The sequence below is a fragment of the Myodes glareolus genome, chromosome 19 (assembly GCF_982192425.1).
Source record: "Myodes glareolus chromosome 19, mMyoGla1.1, whole genome shotgun sequence".
In the NCBI taxonomy this organism is placed as follows: Eukaryota; Metazoa; Chordata; class Mammalia; order Rodentia; family Cricetidae; genus Myodes; species Myodes glareolus.
In genome coordinates this window covers 37,481,007-37,499,892 of record NC_142044.1, presented here as the reverse complement: position 1 = coordinate 37,499,892, position 18,886 = coordinate 37,481,007, and the positions used below count along the sequence as shown (strand labels likewise).

The following is an 18,886-nucleotide window of genomic DNA, read 5'->3' as shown; positions in this document are numbered from 1 at the left end:
GGTAGAGCGGCCATGATCTCAGGGAGCACTCGAGTGACTGGGACATCTCTGGTGCGGGTAGAGCGGCCATGGTCTCAGGGAGCACTCGAGTGACTGGGACATCTCTGGTGCGGGTAGAGCGGCCATGGTCTCAGGGAGCACTCGAGTGACTGGGACATCTCTGGTGCGGGTAGAGCGGCCATGGTCTCAGGGAGCACTCGAGTGACTGGGACATCCGTGGTGCGGGTAGAGCAGCCATGGTCTCAGCTCAGACTCCTCTCATCTGACACACATTTTTAATAGACATCTCTAGTTCTAAGCAAGTTGGGGGGCAGCCTGATGGTTCCCTGGCACAGAGGGCAGGACACACTAGGTACACCTGGCTAGCTGGAGCTAGTTACTGGGTGATGAACACAGCAAGATGGCCTCCACAGCCACCGGGGGCACACAGGGGTCCAGGGTGTCCAGCTCAGGGACAGGTGACACAGTTTCTGTTTGTGCAGGGGTCAGGTTGACTCCCAGTCTTGCTTTGTTTGTTCTTGCGGCTCCAGGCAAGGATGGGCCAGGGGCGGGCACGTGCAGGCATCGGCGTCTCGAAGCCACACTCTCTCTGACTCCACAGCAGTTGCGGTCGTCGGGGTCCCTACAGCCAGGACAGGGACAGATGTGGTCAGCCATCATGGCCTGCTCTATCTGTGGCCACCCTAGGAAGAGGGCAGAGCCCTCTAGGAGTGATGGGCGTGTTAGGAACATGTTGGGGACATCTGAAGTGGCCATGTAAGGCTGCTTGCCACCCAACCCTGGAATGGCCTTGTTGAAAGGATGTGATCTCTGAAATAGACTGGTTTGGAAACCTCTAGTCTGGGGATAAAACCCCACTGATATGGGCTGCGGGCTTCATTTGGAGCAGGACGAGAGCCACACTATGGAGGTTCCATCACAGGTGAACACTGCCCAGGAAGCCACCTCCACTGAAGGCCACCGTCCCACCTTCTCTCTGAGGCCTCTTGGACAACCAAGAGGAAGACCAGGGCTGGGTGGGGCTGGGGGTTGGGGATCTTCTCCCAGGCCAAGGGTTCACCGTGCTACGTGGCTCAGGGCTGGGCAGCAGGGACACGACCTGCAGGCTCACGCCGTCCTCGCCCATGCCCCTCAGCTGTGCCACCACCTCCACGTGTTTCCACCACTTGCAAGGGCGCCCATTCACAGACACGATGTAGTCGCCCTCCTTCAGGCCAGCGGACTACGGAGAATGCGGGTCAGTGAGGTGGTGGCAGACTTTGATGGTCTGGGATCTCAACACCAGGGGCCGGAGGACCTTTACCTCAGCCTGACTCCCCGGAACAACAGCAGCAATTAGAACAGGTGAGTCTCCCCGCAGTGTGAAGCCAAAGCCACCCTCTCCTCGGGTCATGTGCACTGGCCCTACCAGCTGCCACCGATTCTTGGTTGAGAACACAGACAGGGGTCCCTGGAAGGAGACAAGTGGTAGAGGCCTGGCTGGGTGGCAGTCAAAGAGCCCTGACCTGTCTGGCAAGCCCATCTTAGCCCATATCCCGTAGGACAGAAACAGGTGAGGGGCTGAAGGGAAGGGGGGCAGGGAGGGAGAGCGGGCTTGCTCACCAGTCGATGGAAGAGGTCAGTCACCTTCATCTGGGACAGGCTCGGCATTTTCACCTCTGGTGCTTGGTGGGTCTTGGCTGACAGGGCAGGAGGGAAAAGAGAATTGGAACCAAACCCCAGACTCTTGAACCTCCCAGAACCAGAGTTCCATGGGTGGGACTTGGCTCAGTTCAGAGGAGTGTGTGGCCCTCGGTTGCAAGTGGAACTTTCCTGGCTCCTCAAAGTCTAGTATTCTCAGTGACAGCCAGGGCTATACTAGTTCCCCAAAGAGATGATATATGGAGAGACTTCTCGGAATCCACCTGGAAGCCCCAACTGGCACCGTACCCATCTCCCCTCTTGCCTTGCAAGAACCAAGAAAGCAGGGAAGGAGATGGTAGAGGATACTGGCCTGATACCCTCCCAGGGATCCACTCCACAGTGCAGGCTGTCTCCCCACCCACCCAAAGAGGGTTTCACTATGCCACCCAGGCTGTCCTTCAACTCTATCCTCCTGACTCAGTCTCCCTAGTGCTGGTCTGGGACCATAGGCATGCACCACCACACCTGGCTGGCTGATGGTCCCTCAGCAGTAGCTGCAGGGGCTCAGTCTGGCCTTTTGACTGACATACTCATCCCAAAGGGCCCTCCCTGGCTGCTCACGCTGGATGTCGGGGGCCTCCACAGCCTCGAAGAAGTCATCCTCACGCTCGAGCTCCGAGTACTTGGCCAGCGAGCGCCGCAGTGCCTGAGTTACCACAACCTGTAACAGGTCCACCTTTCGCAGGACTCGGCACAGAGTGTGAAGCCGCAGCGCCTCCTCCTGGCCCAGGATGGCGCGCTTCAGGTGGGCCTTTGCTGTGCACAGGCATAGCACTGTCACACACACACACACACACACACACACACACACACACACACACCCCATACATGCGTGCATGGGTGCCCTATCAACTGGCCCTATCAGGCTGGGCACACACACACCACACATGAATGCACAGGAGCCCTGCCAACGGGCCCTTCCCAGCTGGTTCCCAGACCCTCTGTCTCATTATGCATCAGGAGAGGGAAAGGGCCATAAGGTCAGACAGTGTTGGCCAAATTAGGAAAGTTCTGCCAAGCCAAACAGTAGAGCAAGGGAAGAGTTGTCCTCAGTATGTACCCACCTGCCCAGCACTCCCAGGAGCCCCTCTCTCGGCAGTTTCCACCAACCCAGGGATGCCAGCTGATGAGTGACTATGGGGGCACTCTGCCATATTTGGCCAAGGGCCCTGTCTGTGATGCCTCACCAAGCTTCCTGCGCTCTTCCGGATGCTGCGGCAGTGTGGGACCTTGGGGCTCACAGGTAGCTGAGGGCTGGAAGGCGCGCTCCTGCCCTGGGAGCTCTCCCTTGTCGGCTGCTGGGGGTCAGAGAGGCCATGAGTGTGAGCAGAGATCCTCTGTGGGCTCACACAGGCATGCGGGGTGACGCACTCACAGGAGCCTTCGCAGAGGGCCATGGCTGTGTGGTAGTGGGCCAGGGCACTGAAGTGCTCAGCCTTGACATGTGCCAGGTTGGTCCAAGAGGCGGGCAGGTAGTCTCGGACAGGTGGCTGGGCCATGACCCGGTGCACGAGCCCATATTCAGCTGCCACCTGCCAACAGGCATGCTGGTCCAAATGGAGCCTCTGCCTTTCTTTGGGCCCATGGAGCTCAAGGGGCAAGGCCAGTCGACCCCTAGTAGACAGCCTAAGTTCCCTGCCTATGCATCCTGGGCTCCATCTATTCTGCCCCACGTTCTGGCAGCCTCTCCCTAGACTGCTAGCCGAGCCAGACCAGGACATGCAGGGCTTCGGTTCCTGTTCCCAGGACCTCATGAACCGGGGCAGCCACTGGCATTAGGGATTGACACAGAGCACTAGATGTGGGTGCCTCCTCCGTGGTTGCCCGTTTCTGCCTGACTTGGGTTCAAACCAACACTGCTCAGGTCCCGCTGAGCTCTGCTCTCTGCTCTTTGGGTGGCCACAGCTTGGCCATCTCATTGAGGTTCCTGGGCAGGGCTTCTTGGCCTTACCTGGGCAGCTTCCTGAGCCAACTGCAGCTGAGCTGGACAGTTGTCGGGTGTGTCAGAGGCCAGCAGCAGAAGGCCCTTGAAGATGCACTCCTGTGCCTGGGCAACCATGAGCTGCTCCAGCATGGAGAGAGATGCAGTGCTCATGTCTGGGCTCGGTGCATGGGAGAAGTTCTCCCTCAGGAGTCTGAAAGCCCCTGAGGATGGAGAGAGTGCTCAAACAGACAAGGACTTCCCATGCCCACCAGGACTACCTTCTGAACTTCCCACTAGAGGACTTATTGCTAAATTTTTCACACAGGGAGGCCATGTCCACCAGCTTTATTTCCTGCCCCAGAGATGGGTACCATACCCCGCCTACTATGGTCTACAGCCCTCACCAGCAGCCCTCTGGAAAGCCTCAGCGGCATGGCTGGTGCCCTCGGTGCAGGAGCAGTCCTGCCGCGCTCCGATCTGCGTGTGGAGTGCCCCAATGTTAAACAGTATACTGCCCTTCTCGAAGGCCAGAGCCCGCTGCTGTGCTGGGACCCCCGTGAGCGAGTCGTACCTGTAGCATGGTGTCAGGATGGGTACAGTTCCAATAACAACCTGGCCTCCCATCCCAGGGCCTCCACCTCTGTTGCTAGCCCCTACCAGTGGAAGAGCAGCCTTGGGCTCCTGGCAGGGCTGAAGAAACGTGCATCCAGGAAACAGAGCTGGCTATAGTAGGTGGCAAGCAGATCCAGGCCGACCTCGTCCCTGCTGGGAGTCCTTGTGGCCTGGAAGGGAGAATCCAATCGGGCCTAGTGCTAAGATCCACTACTCATGATGCCATCCTCAAATCTCCCTGGGCATCATCTCCAAGGAATACTTGACACCCCAGGAACTTTGAGGGCAGCCTGGCACAAGAAGTCAAAAGGGCCCCGAGGAGGGAACAGGCGGTGCCACTGCCCAGACCAACAGAGCATGGCCAGAATAGAGTCACCAGGTCCTTCCATGAACACTGGCTGTGCCTATCTCCCAGGTTTCCTCCTAGCGTGTGGAGACTCTGTGTGAACTTCTGCATTGAGATACAACCTATGACTTGGCTTCCACTTCTACCTCTGGATCAACAAGAGGGGAAGCAGCCCACCCACCTGCCGTAGGTCCTCTAGTTCCTGGATCTCTGTCTCATAGGAGGTACCATCCTCTCCAAAGTGCTCAGAGATCAGCTCCTGTTGGAAGAACAGGTACTGCCCTTGGGGCATGCCATGCCTGGCAGCCTGCTCTGGGGAGGGGAGGGGCCAGGGAAGAGCAGGCTGACTGTGTAGTTGGGGCCGGGGGGGGGGAGGGCTGAGGACCTGGGGGCTGTAACACTGGTGGATGCTGACGCTTTGGTTCCCAAGTCCTGGGTTCCAAGATAGAACTGGGCCAGGATTCTTGGGGTGTTATTTTATACACATTCTTTCATCTGCCATCTTGGAGACTCAAACACTGAGTCATAAGGTCATGTCATTTTCCCATGGGACCCGACAGGCCCGGGAAGAAGAGACATGGAATGTTTGGGATCTGAACGCTCTCCAGGTCACTCAGGAGCCAGTTGTTCTCAAGAACAGGTACCAGATGAGTAACATCCTTGAGCCAGGGGGCCCTCTGCGGGGGATCCTGGAACCCATGGTGGTCATACTGGGGCTCCCAGAATGATGAGGCCCCTTCATAGCCATTCTGGAGCAGGACTCCAATCTAACCCTTAGCCCAGGATGAGATCAGAAGAATCAGGCAGCAGGAAGGTAGTGCCAGTTCCTGTTATGGCAGCCCTTCCTCTCCCCATCCTCAGCTTCCTCACCGGTTCAACGGGATGACTAGATTAGGGAGCATCTAACCCCAGCCCACCTCAGGACCAGGTCCTTCAAAGTTCACAGGCCAGCACTTACCTTCAGGGGTGTGGCCCAGTCCAACTCCTTGGTTTCCTTCAGGCCCAGGGGGATCATGGGAATAGTAACACTTTCACTAAAACCAGAAATAGGAGCTCTAGACCTACTGCCCCTAGCGGCCTGGAGACCTATCCCGAGGCTCCCAGCCCACCGCTGAGGCTCCCAGCCCACCGCTGCACCCTCCACACGTGTGGGCGTGCCCCGCCTGGTGTCTCACACCCCTCTGGCTGGTCCATGTCCGCACTGCTGCTCAGCTCTGCCAGCTCCTCCTTCAGCAGCTGCAGGTTGGAGTTGACATAGCTCAGCTCCAAGGCGACTGTCTCTCGGACCCAGGTGTTGCTGGTGGCTCTGGGAGAGGGAAGACCCACGCCTGAGGCAGATCCAGGGACCCAGACCCACACAGCTCTCCTGCCCCACCCAGGCTTCAGAGTCCACCCAGAGGGGTGAGTGCTGCTGGGCCACACCCTACTGCTGGAGTCAGGGTGGCAATAGCTAAGTAGGGCTGGCTTAGAGGTGCCTTCCTCTTCTCTTTTTAAAAATGTATTTATCTTTTATTTTATGTGTATTGGTATTTTGCCTACATGAATGTCTGCGTGAGGGTGTCAGATCCCCTGGAACTGGAGGTACAGACAGTTGTGAGCTGACATGTGGGTGCTGGGTATTGAACCCGGGGCCTCTGGAAGAGCAGTCAATGCTCTTAACTACTGAGCCATCCCTCCACCATCCCCCCTTCCTCTTCTATGATGTCTCCTCTTACACAGTTCATTCTCCAAAGCCATTGTGATTCCAACACAAGTTCCCTGGACTGTAGGCACAGCCATCCCTCCCCGTGTCTGTACTGGTCCCCAGTACAGGGAGCAGGAGTTCTCTGGTGACAGGGAAGAGGAGGACGTTGGGGGTCATAGCCCTGGGCTCCCTTGCAGAGTACAGAGTGGTTACTGTACTAAGAGGAAGCTGGGTCGAAAGATCATTTGCAAGGTCCCCAGCTTTTGAGTGCTCGGCCACCTACCATACACAGCTTCTGAGCAGCCTCCGAGGCTCACCAGATCCTGTTGGGCCTCCTAAGGAGGCTTTTGGTTCCTGGCCAAACATATGGGGAGAGGCCGAGAGGTGGCAATGGCCTGGTTTGTCTGTGAGGGTCTAGGCCGAATGGTAAAGTATATAGTGTGGTTACTAGGACCCAAGTGGCAGCCATGTCACGGCCATCTGCCCATCTATCTCTCTTTTTGACTGATGACAGGGTTACTGCACACACACACACACACACACACACACACACACACACACACCCGTCCAGGGTCCCGCAGTAGCAGGTGCTCACCTGTAGAGATTCTCGGCACCCGTCCGCATTCGCAGCTCCTTGCTGATCTGCTGGTGGAGTCGAGCCCTGTGGCTCTGCAGCTGGCCAGGCTGGTTCTGCATCAAGGAGTCATAGCCCTGCAGGGAGGACAATGGTGGTGATGCCCACAGAACCCCCATCAGCATAGCCTCTGCCAAGATCAGGGGACCTCAGCCTGTCCCTAGGAAAGGAAGTGGTCACCGTGGGCTGGATCCTCAGCTGGTGTCACAGGGAGGGGCTGGGCGGGCCTGGCTGGGAACATGGGTGAGATGCTTCCCCACAATGCTTCACGGATGCCGTAGACTCAGCCTCTGACATCTAATTGGCTTCCCCCATATAACCCCTTCTCCTAACACTGGGTTATCCATGGTCCCAAGTTTAAAATATGGAGTGACAGGGCTCTGGACATAGTTCTATAAAGAGATGGCTCATTGGTTAAGTGCCCATACTACTCTTGTAGAGAGCCCAAGTTTGGTTCCTAGCTAGCACCCATGTCACATGGCTCACACTGTCTGTAATTCTACCTCTGGGGGGGGGGGGTTCCCAACACCTCTGGCCTCTGAGAACACCTGCATTCATATGCAAATAATCATACACAGACATGCACACACATAATTAAAAATAAAACCTCTTAAAAATTAAAATATGTTGTAATCTCTATCAGGAAGCCCTTTCTGATTGTTCCTGCTGGAACCAACTTTACATGCCGCGAGGACTCACCAGCTCATCCATGCAGCGGGCACACTATGCCTTGGGGGTCTGTCTGGCCACCTTTCCAGCGAGCTACTACCAAAGCCCAGGACAAGTCCCTTCTAGAGGGACCTGGCCTGGGCTCTGCCCACAGGGTTTTTCAAGTAGTGTACATGCCCACAGCACTAAGGACATGATCACCAGACAGTAATGAGCCTGCGCTGCTCAGGCAGTGGAGACTGATCTATGACACAGACAACTAGGCATTGGGTCCCAGTGTCTCTTTGCCAGCCCCAGAGGGAAGCAAGCTCCTCCTGTGTAATGTGAGACAGGTGGCTTGCGTTATCTGTGACATCCCCTCTTTTCAGCCACAGGCTCAGCGGCCATGGCTAGAAGCTTCCTCCCAGAGACTGTCAAGGAGTGGGGATGAGTAGTCTAAGCCATGCAAGGTTCTTACCCTGCCTGGGTTAACCCATCAGCCTAAGACTTGGTGACAAAGATTTTGAAGAAGGCAAAGAAAGACGCTCACTAGTGGTCACAGGGACCGAAAGACTCTAGTCCAAATGACACAGCGGTGTGTGTGTGTGTGTGTGTGTGTGTGTGTGTGTGTGTGTGTGTGTGTGTTAACCCTGGCACTGCCAATACTGGTCATACATTCAGAGCCAGTTTCCCAAGAGAGGCTCAAGTCACTGAAGAGCGCCCACAGAAGTGGCACCTGGGCTCACTCTGAAAGAAGCCGCCCATTAAGTCATCCTTGGGTGACTACAGATAGGTGACTCATGCTCAGGATAGCTGGCACAAAACAGCACAGGGGCAGAGGAGGTACCACAATGTACTGCCTCCTTCTCAGGACCCATCCCTATCTGTTCAGGATGGACACTGGGGCCATGACAGTCTCCTCTCTTCCAAGCCACTAAGTAAGCGACAAACATCTTCTTTCCGAGATCCTACTACAAAGGTTCTAGAGTCCTAGGTTCTGGTGAGCAGCTAGGACTGGAAACATGCTGGGCAGTAGGCCTTAGCTCAGTGATGACCCATGGCCTCATCCCCTCCCCAACTTGATGGGGAGTTACACCAGCCAGCCCCTCTGGTTTCTCTAGACCCTGGGCCTGTTCTCAGCCTTCTTAATTTGGTTCACTCAAGGAGGCCAAGCCAACCTGCTAACCTGTGTCGGCAGAAGGGCAAGGTAAGCAAGCCAGAGACAAATCTACGGGGCTGGATGGATTCTAGAAGCTGATGGCCTACACCCAGTTTTCCACACTGGGTGCCATCTCTCTCCTGGTGCAATCTCCCCACCCTCTGGAAACAAAAGCTACCCACGGTGGCAATTCCTGTCTAACTCTGGGAGAGCTTGCCATCACCTTTGACACCCCAATAACAATGGCCCAACCAGAACAGGGTTTGACCATGTCCAGAGAGGAAAGGGATGGGACCAGAGAAACAAAACCTCACACCCAGTGGTCTGAACTGGCCTGTCCCCCGGGATTAGCAGAAGAGAAGGGACAGTTATTCCCATACAGGCCTAGGAATAGAAAGAAGGAATAGGGTAGGCCCAAGTCTTTCCAGGTTCCCTCACTGAGTCGGCTCTTTGGGAGAGTCCCACACTCCTGACAGGGAAGCTGCCCAATGCAACACGCACTCCCTCCAAAGGGCACCCACAAGGCATGGCCAGCCTATAAAGAAGAATTCGTGGAGTACATGGTGCAAGCTGTCTCTCCTTCCTTTCCTCCCTCTCCCTCTTTCTCTCCCTCCCTCCCTCCCTCTCTCCCTCCCTCCCTCTCTCTTTCCCTTCCTCTTTTTCCCCTCCATCCTCCCCCATCTCTCTAGTGCCAGCTAGTCACTGTGACACGAGGCATGCCAGGCAGGAGGGAGCCCTTGAGAGATCTGTCCAAGACTGGGTGCCCTCTCTCCCCTCCCCCATCCGCTAGGAGACCTGAGCCACATACACACAAAAGCTGGATAGAATGAGCCAGGAGCAATGCGCAGTCTGACACCAGGAAAGAGGGAGGGCAAAGTGCCTTGGCAGACACCTGGGAGTAGTGACAGGAGCCTCTGCTTAGCAGCCCTCCAGGGGTGGGGAGAGGTTGAGCAGGAGTATCACAGAACGTGCACAAACACTAAGAAACTTAAACACTCACTGATCCCTAGGCAACACCCAGACTGGGGCCGCAGAGTGAGATCAGCCTAACACCACCTAGGCAAAGAATGAACAGGTCTCAATTCAACCCCTATTTAGCCCCGGATTCCCGGAAGCCCAGGTACCCTCATCCCCAGAGACAGGGATTTTGGAGCAGGTGTGTGTTCTGGAAAGTGGCAAGGGGACTTGAAGTCCAGAAGGTTTCGTCCGCTGCTACAAGCTACTATCTAATGATCACCCGCTTCTTCAGGCAGGCATGCAGAGGACACTATTGGGAAAGGAGGCTACCCGGGTGTCAGAGAAAACACCTGCTCGGTAGTGGAGGTGAGTGGGTGGGGGCTGTCATCGATCAGAACTAACTCTTTGATTCTGAGAACCAAGGGGATTCCTCGCTTCAGGTAGATCACCCAGTTCTTGGCTGCACCACTGGCATTTCCACCGGGCTGGAACACAGGCTCTGGGGGCTCAGTTTCAACAGCTGGCTTTCAGGGAAGCAGGGCCCAGGAAGGAAAGGCCTCAAAGGCCGCGCCACACAGCACGGGACAAGAGGCTGGGGATCCACACCCCTCCTCAGCCCCCACCTTACGGTTGCTGCTATCGTCCAGCAGCCGGTCGCTGTCCTCGCTGGCACCCGGGTCATCTGGCCTCTCCTCGAGGATCATCGCCGCCCGCCTGGACGCTGACCGCCAGAGGCCGCGAGCAGCAAGTCCCTCGCACTCCTGGGAGGACCAGCCGCGCTGCCCGAACTGTCCGACTCTGTCCGGACTGGGTCCGACTGACCGGCGAGGCAGGGCGCGGGCCCCGCCAGCAAAACTTGGCTCCGTCCAATCAGAGTTGACTGCTGCTCCGATCGACAGCAACTACAACTAACCAAAGTGAGAGAGAGGCAGGCTCCTGGTAAGGGATCTGGTAACCCCTAGCAACCAGGGCCGCTGGCCGAACACAGTACGCATGCGCTACACTGGCGGCTGGGCTTGCGGGGAAAGTTAGGAAAAAAGACTTGCAGAGCTGGGGGCGGCAAGCGGGCGCGGCTGCGGCCCCTGCTGGGACTTCAGTACTTTATCTCGTCACCCCGGCAACGGGACCCTCCAGGACTGCTCCAAAAATGTTTACAATGGGGTTTTTAAACGGTTTGTTAGAGACAAGTGCTTGTGCTGATTCTTGAACAATGCCTGCTTTCTTCCCTGCACCGCGGAGTAGAGCATCGCTGCGGTCCCCTTGCTTCCAGAACCGCCTCCAGAACCCTGGTTATGCATTTGCTTCCAGAGCATGCATCCTCATCGTCCTGCTTGTTGTTCCAGAACCTGCTTGCCTCCTGGACTTTCTGTTTTGAGAACTGGACTTTTTCCAGAACCCGAGCAAGCACTTCTTAGATTCCATGTGGGCTGGCTCACAGTGGATGAACTGAGAACACATCCTAGAAGTTAGTGGCCTGCCCTTTGTCAAGCCGCTCCAAAGGTCAGCCTCCTCCACCCTGGTCACCGCTTGTCCTTACGGAGTCGGCTCAATCTCCATTCCCCGCCCCCAACAACACACACACAGCGGACTCTTATCCCTAGCTCTAAATCCTCTCAGCTAAGCTCTTGGATGCCCCTGAGCATCTACAGTGGGCACCCCCAGAAATATATCTCTCATGGGCCCCTACCAGCCCCTCCAAACTTCCTAGCCTTCCCCAATGGCCTTTTTGAGACCCTGGCATTCCTTTCCCTGCATCTTCCTGGTGGACTCTACCTATCTTCACTTACCCTCCATTGACATCTTCATGGGGAGCTCCCTCCATCACTGGGGCTCTTGGCATCCTGCCTGAATGTGACCAGCGCCTCAGTCTTCACAGTGAGCCATGTGCTGTCTTCTCCAAGCACACCTAGCACCGCCTTGTATAGGCAGCCAGGAACTCAGATTTCTTGGTGGCTTTGTTTCAGAATCCTGCATGCATAACCTACATCCAACAAAACATGCGACTAAGTAATATTTTTTCTTAAGATTTATTGTATTTTAATTTGTGCGTGTTTCTGCATATGAGTACAGTGCCTATAGAGTCCATAAGTATACTAGATCCCCTGGGACAAGACATACAGGTAGTTGTGAGCTGCCAGATGTCGGGACTGGAATCCTAACCTTTGGTCCAGCATAAGAGCAGTGCACATTCTTAACCACTGAACCATCTCTCCAACCCTCCCATATTTGACTCTTAACTATGCCTTTCTCTCTCAGCAAGATTGTTCTTTTCACAAACTTAGGGAAAGTTGCCTTTCTGCAGCTTGCTTAGCCAACTGCAGGATCCACGGTAGCTTCAGAAATACTTTCCACTTAGGTCCACTCAGGGGTCTCAGGGACATCCTGCTGCAGTCCCAGTGGTCCTGCAGGGCACAGTTGCTAGGAGATGCGGTTGGTTCCTAGTTGCTGAGGATATTAAGAACTCTCGAGCTTTTCAATTGAGAACCTCAGACTGAGTCAAAAATCAGGTTGGAGGGGGCAGGGAAGTATAGCTCAGCAGGTAGAATACTTGCCTAGTATGTACAAAGTCCTAGGTTCAATCCCCAGCGCTTCACAGAACATGATGAACCCCAGTATATCGGAGCCAGAAGCAGGAGGACCAGAGGTTCAAAGCCTTCCTCCAGTTACGTGGTGAGTTTGAGGTCAGCCTGGAATCTACAAGTCTGAAAAAAAAAAAACCAAACAAACCAAAACAAAATATACAACAACAACAAACCAACCAGTCTGGATAGTAGAATCAAGCCATTTTCAGGTAGAGAATGTAGCCTCGACATTTTCCCCACTCCCCCGTTCCTGAGGAAATGAAGATCAGCATCTGAGGTGTCGAACCAGGGAAGGTGCTAACGCACTTGAGAGCCGGTCCAGAGTCGGGACAGGGGTTACTCCCACTCTGGGCAGAGATACCAGGAGCCACTCAGTGCGTCCTATCTCCTTTCAACTCAGCTTATTTAGACTACAGGATGTCTTTCCGTTATATACCGCAGTTTATATGCATGGTGCTTGCATTGTAGGTGGCATGCGATTTCTTTCCTTTAATCCCTGTGAAGAGCTCATGGTCTGGGGGGAAGGTGGGAGGCCAGATAGAGGGCGGCTGTGCTGATGAGTTTCTGAGGCCAGAGGAGAGCACTGTGTCATTTCCATTCTAATTGTCTGACATAGCTGTGGATGAAGAATCCTGCAGTATCCATTTCTTTGTAAGCAATTGAACTTTATATAGTGGGTCCACTCAGGCTGCCATCAGAAATTGGCGGTTTATGCAATTGAAACTTATTTTTCTAGGAGGCTCTCAGGGCTCCTGAGCCGGGCGTCTGTGTCGTAGAGAATCCTGTAGAAGGTGACCATGTTTTCTGCCCTGGACACTACCATGGCCAGTACCACCCCAAGAACTGTGCAGTGTCCTGGGGCATCATGAGAGCGGTAGGGAGGATGGATCTCTAGGAAGTCCACACTGGGCTTGCTCCTCCTCCAGTGTCCTGGGGCAGGGAGCAGCTCTCCCCCACATCACCTTGAATGAGATAAGCCAGCTAAGCCTGATAAAGATGGCGGATGGAACACAGATGACTGAACACCGTTATCTCCACGCTAGGGCTCTAGGATAAGGGGTAGGGATGGAGGCCTGAGTGCTTCGTAGCTCCCAGCCAAGGTATTAACACTGGGAAGAAGCAAATGATATTTATTATCAGGTCACTGGACTGCTTAATCTGGAAATCCTAAGAAGTTCAACCAAAAAACCAATTATAGCTAATTGGAGAGCTGGGTAGGGCAGCCAGTTTTCAGCTAACCAGATCATGTACTGAACGTCTGTGTCCAGCCCAGACTAACATGCTGAAGCCAGTCTCCCCTCCCCCATGGGATGCCGTGGAGATGGGGCCTTTGGGGGTAATGAGGGCTCAAAGAGCCTCAGCTGTTGGTTCTAAGAGAACTGATAGCTTAGGGGAGGCCACACCCCAAAGGCTGAATCTGTAAAGGGTAGGATTCCTCAGCAGGTGTTGATTGGCTGGTACTTTCCAATCCCAGGAGGGAAAGGATCCTGTTGGTTTAACCTCCCCACCAGTGGCGCTTTTAATTAAGTCTGGAGAGACTGATATGATGCAAAGCAAAATTGCTTAAATAATAATATAATAATAATTTAAAAAGACACGGGGATAGAGGTATGTTTAATCAAAATTCTGAAATAATTATAACTGAGTGGAGGTTGAGAACGAGTGCAGGGCAGTAGTCAAGAAAAGGGTTTGTGGAGGAGTGTCCTGCAGTCAGGAGGTAGCAAGTGGGCTGCAGTGTGTGTGTGTGTGTGTGTGTGTGTGTGTGTGCGCGTGCATGTACATGCGTGTGTGTGTATGCATGCATATGTGTGTGTGCGTGTGTGTGCATGTGTGTGGTGCTGGAAATGGAACCCATGGCTGTGTGTATGCTAGGCAAACACCCCACTGTTAAGCTACACTCTCAGTCCCTGGTAGGCTTTGTTGTCATTGGGAATACTGGATTTCTGACTTAGGCAGAAAGTGACTCTTTTCTGAGCTGCCATGACGTGAGAACCTGGAAGCCTAGAAATTGCTGACTTACCCAGTGATCAGAGGACCCCATGCTAAGGGACTGGAGACGCCTAGTGGCATCTGGCTGCTTCTGGCTCCTTCCGTGAATACCAGCCTCGCTCCTGGAATGGGTCAGCCTTGGGGATAGATACCACCACTGACCTACTCGTGCAGCTCGGAAGAGATGGGCTAGAGAGGACAGTGTGAGGAAAGCAGCTGAGTCTAAGTGTCCTAGCCTGGCCCAGACTGGGCCACTTCGGTGACTGCCCCTTCCCCAGTGGATGCTAAGGAATTTGGCTCTGGGTCCCCTGGATCAGTCCTGCTCTCCTTTGGGTATGCGATGTCTGCCAAGGCCTATATGTGAAGACCTGGAGGAAGATGTGGCCTAGCTGGGGGAGGTTACGGGGAGTGTACTCTCAGATGAGACCCAGCTTTGCTCCCCAGATGCCAGATGAGTAGTTTTATCCACTGGTACTCTCTCCATGCCCTGCCTCCTACAGATCCCCAAAGCAACAGGCTAGCTGACCACGGAGTGAGACCTTGGGAATCGAGAGCCAAAATCAACCTCTGTTCCTCCCAATTATTGCAGGTCACAGGGCTGGAAGGCCAAAGCAGACACTAGATGCTGGGTGACTTGCTTCAGCAATGACATTGACGTCAGGATTCCTGGCTCGATTGTGTGTCATGCTGACACTTTATTTACACTCACATTTTTCCAGACTGAGGAGCAGAGGCGGGAGCCTTTGAAGGCCCAAGATTGGATGAAGCTAAAGGGCTTAATTAGTGGTTTGTTTGTCCAGTGCTGTAGACGTCAAGATGTCAGGGCTGTGGCATGCGCCTTATCCGGGGGCGCACGGAACAACACAGCTGAGGAACAGATACCGCCAAGTCCGGGGGTAGGGGGCCACCATGCACAGCATGTGTGAGCACCTGTCTGTGATGGATGGAGGGACAGGTACCACAGGAGGACAGGAAGCCTTAATCAATGCTGGTAATAGCCACCCATGCATCATGCGGAAGGGTCCCAAGCGTGAGGGGCAGGACCAGCGGCTTGTGAAAAATGAACTGTTTGTAAATACAATCAACAGTTTCGTGTTTGTGAGAAAGCCATTTGTCATTCAGAAGCCACCTTTAGTAAAAGATGTACCTGGCTTCGCGGTGAGACGGGCCATCAATCGCTGCCACATCACGGGCCAGTGCAGGGCTGTCAGAAGCTCTGGGAAACTCATGGATGTTTATTCCCATTTGAAGGCAAGTTAAGTCACTTTAGAAAACCAAATGGCACCCCTGAGAGCACCAGCTTGCACCGGGCCCTGCAGTCCCTTCCTAGAGTAGCTGTATCGTGGGGGAATAGGGAAGACTCAGAGAGGGCTTGGTGCAGCACATGGCCTCTCCCAAGGCCCTGCATGCCTTCAGAAGGAAGTAGGGAGAGAGAAGTTCTTCTCAGAGCAAGAAGGTGGTTTGCTTTAAGTCTTCTGGGGACAGAACAGGAAAAGGATAATGGGGCCGGATGACACACAAGTGATTGTCCTTCAGCCTCGAGCAGAGGGATTTTCATGGGCACTTTTCACCTTTAAGATTGAGTCTTGTTTTTTGTTTTGTTTGTTTTTGTTTGGTTTTTCGAGACAGGGTTTCTCTGTAGCTTCAGAGCCTATCCTGGAACTCCCTCTGTAGACCAGGCTGGCCTTGAACTCACAGAGATCTGTCTGTCTCTGCTACCCAAGTGCTGGGATTAAAGGTGTGCCTTGTTAAGGCCTGGGGCACTGGTATTGTGTTGGGAATTGGCATTTGCTGGACACTGGGCATAGTGGTTAGCCTGAAGCACACTTAATTAGATGAAGCCTCCCACAAAACTTCTGTCACCTGAAGAGCATCCAAAGATCCCATGAGTGTGCCTACGTAACGTAGAGGCTCACTGACAATATGAAGTGGCCATGGATTTAATGGTGTGGTCACAAGATGGAGGATTTAGTTCAGGGCACTTAGAGGAGTGGCTGTCAGGAGTGGCTGTCACTGGGACTGCAGGAATGTTAACCTGGGTATTCCATTGCTGCAACAGGTCATGACCCCATAAATTCACTGCAATATTAGCTATATATGGCCTCAGCCTTCCTTTGTCCTTCCGGCCCTATCCATTCAACCCATCTCGTGCTTTGTTTCACTTGAAATAGGGTTCTAATTCCTAGGAATTGAACAACTGCCTTCTGTGTATGTGTTGCTTTTACTGTTTAATAAAGAAGCTGCTTTTGGCCAATGGCTTAACAGAATATAGTCAAGCTGGAAGAGAGATAGAGAGAGAGAGAGAGTAGATGGAGTCAGGGAGAAGCCATGCAGTCGCTGGCAGGAGAGAGATGCCTCTGCCAGTGCCCACGGGAACCTTGCCGGTAAGCTACATCCACGTGGCAATATGGAAATTAATAAAAATGGATTAATTTAAGATATAAGAGTTAGCCAGAAATATGCTTAAGCTATTGGCCAAACAGTATTGCAATTAATATAGATTTCTATGTGATTATTTTGGGAGTCTGGGTGGCTGGGAAACAAACAAGCAGCCTCTGACAGCACCCACCCACCCACCCACCTACCCACTCACTTCCACATACCCTACACACATACTTGCACACATAAACCACATACTCAGGCACATCCCCCACATGCATACGCACCATGTACACACACGTGCAAGCATGCACACACACACATCTCCTCCCACATACTCACACACATCATGTACCCATTCATTCACACACATAGGCATGTATACATATACAGGCACACACACACACAGGCATGTACACACACACACACACACACACACACACACACAGAGCTGTGTCTTTTGAAGTCAGTGACACCTGGGCGGAATATTACTGGGACTGCAGCTGTAGCTCAGTGGGAGAACATTTACCTTCTGCAGACAAGGGCCCAGATTCAGTCCCCCAAACCCCAGTTCCAAGGGCACTTTCTCACTTGTGGTCTAATCTGGATTCGACCTGGATGGAGGTGACTCTGATGTCATTGTTGTGTATTTGCCCGACTTTGTTTCTCAGACACAAGGTGTAACACAGTTTTGATGCCTATCTAGCCAATCAGCTGACGGTGAGACCACCTAGACATGGCTGCCCTGGAAAATATTTGTCATCAGGAAATATATATCATTTATTTACTACGCCAAAGAGGGGCATCATTCAGCGCAACCGTCCCTCCTCCTTCTGAAGCCCTGTTTCCATTTTCCACGTCTGACTAATTTTTAATCTCGGTGACTGAGTGGTGTTGCTGTCGTCACGTGTTGGAGATGGCGTGTAAGAAGGGTGTGATATATGCTGCCTTCACAGGATCCTCTTTGGCGATTGTTCCCATGGCATCGGAGTAAAATGAATTCAGTCTCCGTGGGATTTCAGCGAATCCAGGCACAAATGCATATTAGATGCTATCTTTATGCAAAGGCTCTGCAGAGCATGGCAGCCGGCCATCTCCGTGGTGACGTCTGGTCCTCATCAGTCACCAACACAGGAAAACAGCTATTTGCCTAACACCTATTTGTAAAGAAGACAGGAAGATAGCCTCGTTAATAACCCTGAACATGGGCTACGATTTATAAAGCAGCCCCACTGTAGAGGCAGGGAGTGTGTTTGCACGTCCCCCCAGTGTCCATTTCTCCTGAAACGGTGTAAACTGGAGCCCAAGTACTGTCCTTTACTTCCTCTCAAGCTCAGTATTCAACCCACTCTGACTCCTGCCAGGCATGTGGTTCAGACCCCTTCTGTCTGAGACCCAGCAATGGAGCTGCTTCTGGAAGGCATCCTGCCTAAGGGCCCTGACTGATGCCCATCGTCCCCTGAAAGGCGCTAGTCAGGGTCCACAGCTTACCAGAGCTGCCAAGGTTGATGCCCACATAAATTACTCCATCCATTTGTGAATGGGGATCAGAGGGGATAATCACAGTGTGCCACAGGGCTGCAAGAGGCTTCAAGTCAGGGGAAGTGGCCTCACTTCCAGCTCCTCCTGTACTTCCTGGATCCACCTCAGAAATTAAATGTGTGCACAAGGCCCTGCTTCTGAGCTGGCAGCGCTCTGCTCAGGACTCACCCTGGTCCGTATGCTCCCTCGCTTGGGATCTCTGTCCACTCTGTCACTCAGGCCGTATCCACTGATGGTCCAGACTGAGCTACACGTTGGCTCTTGAATGCCTTCCTCTGGCCAGTGTGATGGGACAGCAGATGGTGCCTGGCTTACTGTGAGTGTTCCAGACTATGTCTGCAGTTCCTGGCGGGAAGCCCGCCGCAGCAAGCAACAAGCATCTTGTTCACACATCTTGGATTCTCTCTTGTGCCGTGCCTGCTTCGTACATGTACCGAATGCAGCACTTCTGGGGCTGTAATAGGAGGTATAGCAGCACTGGGACTCTGCATAGGAATGGTGTGTGTGTGTGTGTGTGTGTGTGCATGTGTATGCACAGTAGGGTTTGGTCACCCATCAACATCTGTCTGGGTGGCTTATAATCCCTGTGTTGGTGCTGTGTCCTGCCTTGCCCCAAAGGCTCTGGGATGGCAGTAGAGGAGATGGGACCTCACAGCTGTGCTGGGGGGCAAGGCACAGAGAGCAGCAGGGTTATCATCTGTCCTTGGTGGTACTGTTTCCCTGGGACCAGCCTCCTTGTGGTGATGA

General features: G+C 53.6%; 1 protein-coding gene across 3 annotated transcripts; it reads right to left on the bottom strand.

Annotated features, from left to right (window-relative positions):
- Positions 1 to 258: 258 nt before the first annotated feature.
- On the bottom strand, positions 259 to 11,073 carry Rhpn1 (rhophilin Rho GTPase binding protein 1). Of its 3 annotated transcripts, XM_085679156.2 has the most exons (16): positions 10,271 to 10,326; positions 9,691 to 9,746; positions 6,845 to 6,960; positions 5,743 to 5,871; positions 5,524 to 5,599; positions 4,747 to 4,824; positions 4,265 to 4,389; positions 4,012 to 4,178; positions 3,635 to 3,828; positions 3,059 to 3,215; positions 2,871 to 2,981; positions 2,245 to 2,439; positions 1,603 to 1,679; positions 1,304 to 1,450; positions 1,061 to 1,222; positions 259 to 622 (listed from the first exon to the last, which is right to left on the bottom strand). In XM_085679156.2, exons 3-16 carry the CDS (start codon positions 6,943 to 6,945, stop codon positions 449 to 451), a joined length of 1,893 nt encoding a protein of 630 aa, XP_085535282.2. In that variant the 5' UTR covers positions 6,946 to 6,960; positions 9,691 to 9,746; positions 10,271 to 10,326; the 3' UTR covers positions 259 to 448. The 3 variants fall into 3 exon arrangements, with proteins under 3 accessions (XP_085535282.2, XP_085535280.2, XP_085535281.2); XM_085679154.2 differs by lacking the exon at positions 9,691 to 9,746 and having other exon boundaries at positions 10,271 to 11,073; XM_085679155.2 differs by lacking the exon at positions 9,691 to 9,746 and having other exon boundaries at positions 2,871 to 2,978; positions 10,271 to 11,073.
- Between the last annotated feature and the right edge of the window lie 7,813 nt (positions 11,074 to 18,886).

Bases quoted from the DNA above. Each gene is read 5' to 3' on its own strand.
- Rhpn1 (XM_085679154.2), bottom strand. From the start codon at position 10,351: ATGATCCTCGAGGAGAGGCCAGATGACCCGGGTGCCAGCGAGGACAGC. The intron at 5,872-6,844 runs GTGAGCACCTGC...TCCCTCTCCCAG, and splicing joins GGTGCCGAGAATCTCTACAG to AGCCACCAGCAACACCTGGG. The intron at 5,600-5,742 runs GTGTGAGACACC...TTCTGGTTTTAG, and splicing joins GACATGGACCAGCCAGAGGG to TGAAAGTGTTACTATTCCCA.